The 5,900-nt window shown below is 43.2% G+C and overlaps 1 protein-coding gene across 4 annotated transcripts in view; it reads right to left on the minus strand.

Moving 5' to 3' along the window:
• Positions 1 to 5,900, minus strand: part of Atf6 (activating transcription factor 6) — a 169,892-nt gene that overhangs the window by 156,052 nt on the left and 7,940 nt on the right. For 3 of the 4 annotated variants that reach the window (XM_029474736.1, XM_029474735.1, XM_029474734.1), the window contains exons 2-3: positions 821 to 897; positions 504 to 552 (exon numbers count right to left, since the gene is read on the minus strand). In XM_029474736.1, the coding sequence (XP_029330596.1) occupies positions 504 to 552; positions 821 to 897 (126 nt within the window). The remainder of the gene's footprint in view (positions 1 to 503; positions 553 to 820; positions 898 to 5,900) is intronic. The other variant, XM_021159362.2, reaches the window with a different exon arrangement.

Here is a 5,900-nt window from a genome sequence, read left to right on the forward strand (position 1 = left end):
TCCCACAACCCTGGTGGCTTTAGCAAAGTAGCTCCAGGGGGGTCCCCAGGCAGGGCTGCCCCTTGACCACCCCCTGAAGAGTGAGATAGAGGAATGCCCACCCAGGGATGAGTGGATAGGGTAGGTAGCAGCCCTCCCATGCCTGACTGCCCAGAGAATAGGGAAACTCTGGCATGGTGTGGGCATCTTTTTCCTTCCGTTCTTCCCCAGGGCCCCAGCCCCCCCCCCTTCTTTATTTTGTTCCCAACAAGCCAGAGCTATGTAGTAAGTTCGAGACCATCCAAGACTACAGAGTGAAGCCTTGAGTCCAAAACAAATAAATAGGCTGTCAAATGACTTTTCCAAGGTCACTCACCCCAAGACAAAACATATGCTAAGAAGCCTTATATAAGGCTTTGAGGGGGAGGGGGCTGTTTGTTTGTTTGTTGAGTTTATAAAAATTCTAGAAGTTTGAAAACCACAGAATGGTAAGATGAAAAAGGACATCCCCGTACAGCACTCACCCTCTTTCTGACTCCTGCGTTGTTTCCAGCTGTGTCTGCATTCTTTATTCTATAGAGAGAAGATATGAATAGCTATTTTTCGAACTTGCTTTTCTTAATAGCAAAGGAAAAAAAAAATCTATCTTGTTGGATCTGGATCTCTCTTATGGCAAACCAAGACCTGGACAATTTATTGACTACAAGAGCTACTAACATTCATGGTCAATGGTGTCACTTAGCTTCTAGCCTAAACCTACTGTTCAGAAACCTTCATGCATTAATCACAGTACAGATGAAACATCAAGTTATTCATTATTGCTCTGAGAGTTAGGACTTACATAAGCCTCATGCGCTGCATCAAACTGCACATCATCAGTGTCTGTGAAATAGCCAAGTTCAGCAAACAATGTAGACTCTGGAAGAAAGAAGGAAAAAGAAATGCTCCTGTCACTCAGGCGTCTGAGAGTGGAACAAGCTCTGTGCTGTGCCCCTTGGCGGATCTATTTGTTTTCTTTTAGGCTCTGCTGCTGCTGACAAGCTCAAGCAATGTGAATATCATGAGAACGTGGGCTTGGCTCCCCATAACACATGCAAAAAACTGGGTACAGCTATATATACCTGGAGCCTCAGCACTGGGGAGGCAGAGAAAGATGGATTCCCCAGAGCTCGCTAGCCCAATCAGTGAACTCCAGCTTCAGTAGGAGACTCAGTCTTGAAGACAAAGCCAAAACGTGGATGCTTGGCAAGAAGGCTCAGCAGGGAAAGGCACCTGCTGCACAAGCCTGATAACCTGAGTTCTGTCCCCAGACCCATGTGAGAGTGGAAGGAGAAAACACACACACACACACACACACACACACACACGGTTGTCATCGGACCTCTGCACACACAGTAGCAGGCCCAACCTCATCCCAACCCACATACGATAAAATTCAGTTGAAAAAAAAAAGGTAAAAATGACTGAGGAAGACACCGAGCATTGGCCTCTGGTCTCTACATGCACACACATATGTACATACACTCACACCCATGCACACACTCAGAAGTAAGTACATACAAAAATATTTAATAGATAATAAAAGACTAGCCTAAATTTCAGCAATTTGAAGTATATTCTAATTTCTAGTGAAATTTCTTTACAAACCAGAAAAAGATTCTTCCATGATCTACATGAAAAATCTTTTTAGAAGAAGGTCAAGGTGATGCCAAGGCCCAGTCCCTCATACACTCTGTGAAGCTTCCCTTCCCGAACACTTCAGAACTCGTTAAAGTTTCCCAGCTCCAGCTCCTCCTTGGACTAAACTCCTGCAGTGATTCTGTCCATGCATACTCTCCTCAGCTGCGCTGCCAGTTCACTTGTCTGGCTGTGGTGGTTTGAATGAGAATACCAGCTCCCCACAAAAGGCTCATAGTTGGTGACCTATTTATGAAGAATTAAGAGGCATGGTCTTGTGAGAGAAGGTGTGTCACTGGTGGTGGGCCTTGAGGTTTTAAAAGCCCACACCAACTCTCTCTGTAGGCTGCCTGCAGACCAGGATATAAGCTCTTAACTACTGCTCCAGCACCCTGCCTACTGCTATGCTATGCTATGCTATGCTCCCAGCCACAGTGGTCATGGACTAACCCTCTGAAACTGTAAGCAAGCCCCCAGTTAAATACTTGCTTTCGTAAGTTGCCTTGGTCATGGTGTCATAAAACAACAGAACAGTAATGAAGACACTGACCAGTGATAAGAATCTTTCACCGCCGGGCGTGGTGGCGCACGCCTTTAATCCCAGCACTCGGGAGGCAGAGGCAGGCGGATTTCTGAGTTCGAGGCCAGCCTGGTCTACAAAGTGAGTGCCAGGACAGCCAGGGCGACACAGAGAAACCCTGTTTCGAAAAACCAAAAAAAAAAAAAAAGAATCTTTCACCAACTAAACTAAATCACAGCGATAATGTATAGATAGTAAGAATGCCAGGCCACCCACACAGTTGTCAGAAATGGCTACTTTAAACTCAGCTCCAGAGCCAAAAATCATTCAAGAAGATGACTGTGAGGATGTGCCTTAAGTACAAGCTAAACTCCTCCAAGTTTTCTGCATTTACTGTCTCTCATGTCTTCCCATCCTTCTTGAACCCACAGCAGGCAAGCACCCCACTCCATACACAACAGTGATTAATTTCACCAGTGACCACCATACCACTAAGTGCACAGTCCTTGCCTCTACCATCCAGTCAGGAGCATCTGACAGTCTGATACTTTCCTATTAACTAAACATTTTCTTCACTTAGCTTCCATAGCATTCATCTGCATTCACCTGACTTTCCTCCCACCTCACTGGCTGGCCCTACCTAAATGGTTTCCTGTCCCTTTAACATGAAACTGCTCCTGGGCTTTGGCTGAATTTTTCTATCAAATGTTTTCTCTTTGAAACTCCACTGAACTCATGGCTTTAAACAGCATCTCTATGTCAAGCATCCCCAAATATGTATCTCCAGCTGATGATGTCAGGAAGCACAGGTGACGCACTGTGCTTACATCTCGTGATCGTTTAAAAAGTACCGCCAACTTGGCACACTCCAAACAGAGGTCTTGTTCCTTCTATTTAACCTTCTACTGTTTCTACTTGTCACTTAGTGACATTCAATTCTCCTGGTGGCTCAAGCTAAAAACCTTAGAACCAATGTTTACTCCTTCCCCATGCTCTCTCTATATTAGATTTACCTCTAAATCCTAGCAGCTTTCTATTCCAAAAGTATGTTTCTATATCATAACCCGGCTTCTTACCTTTCATCCCATTTTTCCTCCTCTTTCTATCTGTTGCTTTCTTCCCTAGCCTCCCCAACACAAAGACTCCAGCATCTAAGACAGCAGAGCAATGAAGCTGCTGGGGTTTTATGCATAGTCATCTGCAGCAAAGCGCCTGGTACCCACAGACATGGTATGGGGGAAGAGCAGGCTGCCTGAAATAGGTGGCAATATTCCCTAGCTGCCAATGCCATGGAGCCGGTAGGAGGGTAGAGAGCATGACAGATTGGGAGAGAAGCCTCAACCATGAGCAGTGGTTCCAGTCAGCAATCTGTTAACTGATGAAGCAAATGAATAAAAATATCTAAAGGAACTGGTGCCTCACTGTCAGAGGGAGGTGCCTCACTGTCGGAGGGAGGATTCTGAAACATGGAAAGAGTAAGGCTAAAATAACTATAAGATGTTAGACTGAAATAATTAATTAGTAAATGAAGTAACTTTTAAATGCATTCATATACACCCAAGAATGATGACACAAGCCTATAATCCCATCATTGGGGAGGCAGTGGTGAAAGAATATGTAAGTCCCAGGCTATCCTATGCTATATTACTAGTTCCAGGCAAGCCTGGGCTATAAAATGGCAGCTGACTCAAAACAAATATGAAACAGGGAAAAAGAAATCATTAAAGATATTCAGATGTGTGTGTGCACACAGAGACATGCATTCATTTCCTGGTTCTGCCTTGTGAAGGTTTGTGCACAATGGCTGTGCACAATGGTACGACAGAATCCTTATTCTACTCAGATAGTAGACACTAAGTCTTAGATAAGATAGTGCTCAGCATTAAGTTAGTGCTTAGATAGTAGACACTAAGAACCATTCTCCACTAAGTGGAAATCACTACGGCACACTTTGGAGAAATGGCTGATACAGAGCAAAGGACAAAAAAGCCTAGGAAATCTTAATTTGTTTAAAAAAAAAAGGGGGGGAAATTCTCAGCAAAAGACATGAAATACATGAACATATCAGAAGACCCACAGCCATGCCCAGCATGTACAAGGCCAGAGTACAATCCTCGCTACTTCATGTACACACAAACAAAAGGACATGACGAGGTTGAAAGACCAAAGGCACTAACATGAATGAACTCCCACTGACCAAATCTGAGAAATCTAAACATTAAAACACAGTAAAAGTTTACAAGCCACTAATATAAAAAAAAAAAAAAATCTTAGTGAATTCATAGGGAAAAAGGAAGTAAGGAAGGAAAGAGGGCTCTTTCTAATGGTGTAAGCATTGCTTTAATAAATGTAAGACAGGATAGAGATAGTTTGCATGTGGCAACCATTTGAGAAATGGTTGATTTAAACTGGTAGACTCAGGGAGCACAGGGATGAGGGATGTTAATTATGGCAGGACATTAGTGACCTGTCACATTATCTCCCCAAATATAAATAAAAACACAAAAGGTTAAAACTGACTTGACAGTGGAGAAACCTGACAGATGTCAACTCATCTGTGATCATGTGACCCGTACCACGTGACTCAGAGAATCAAGCACAGCATCAGGCCTCTGGCATACCTGCCACTGCATGGCCTGAGTCTGGTCACAGTGCATAGATCCAGATTATGATTAATTTCTTGCATAAAAACTGTTAAAGGCATGATAGACTGAGGGGGTGGGGGAGCTAAAGAGCTACTCCAGAATGAAGGACATCAAGGAGACATGTAAAAAAAAAAAAAAAGAAAGAAAAAACAACCAATTCCAGACCACTAAGACAGATAGCAAAATGTGAACCCTCTCTGTAAAATGAACACCAGTGTTATACCCTGTTTATTTTCTGAATGGAAGAAACACACTGTGGTAATGGAGGAACGCCTGTGGTGGAGTGTTGCGTGTTATCTTCTGGTGGGAATGATAGATACTGCAGTATTTAAGGGTAAAAGATGGGAAGGAGAAGAGAGAAAGAAATGGGCAACTATGACATAACTTAGAAACTGTAGACGAGCATGCCAGAGTTCTTTACAGTGTTCTTTACGGTGCTCTTACAACAGTGTTCTTACAGACTTGAAACTACTTCAGAATTTTAAAATATGTGTCTAGATGGACAGTATGGCATAGACCTCTAGTCTCAACTACTTGTGAAGCTGAAGTAACAAGAGAGCTTAAGTCCACCAGTTCAAGACCAGCCAGAGCAACACAGACAAATCTTGACTCAAAACCATGCATGTGTATGTACACACATTCACTGCTATCAGTTAACTCTGGGAATCCCCTATGGAAGCCTCCAAATCGTCTCCTGACTTCTGCCATAACCCTCAGGCAAGCTCTGCTCAATATATATCAGCTAAAACAAAGCTATTAATTGGGATGGGGATGTAGTTCAGTTGGTATAATGCAACATGCATGAAACAACATACATTCAATCCCCAGTCCACATGAACCAAGCATGGCAAATGCCTGCAGTCCTACTCAGGAGGTAGAGGCAGAGAGACAACAGAGAAATTCAAGGGGGGCTCAGCTGGCCAACCTACCAAGCAAGCCTGATGACCTGAGTTCCATTCTCAGCACCCACATAAGAGTGATGGAGAAAACCAATTCCACAAAGTTGTCCTCTTACCTTCACACATAATGTTACATATACACAACAGTAACAAAAAAAAAAAAAAAAAAAAAAAAAAAAA

This window comes from Mus caroli, chromosome 1 (genome assembly GCF_900094665.2).
Source record: "Mus caroli chromosome 1, CAROLI_EIJ_v1.1, whole genome shotgun sequence".
Classification (NCBI taxonomy): Eukaryota; Metazoa; Chordata; class Mammalia; order Rodentia; family Muridae; genus Mus; species Mus caroli.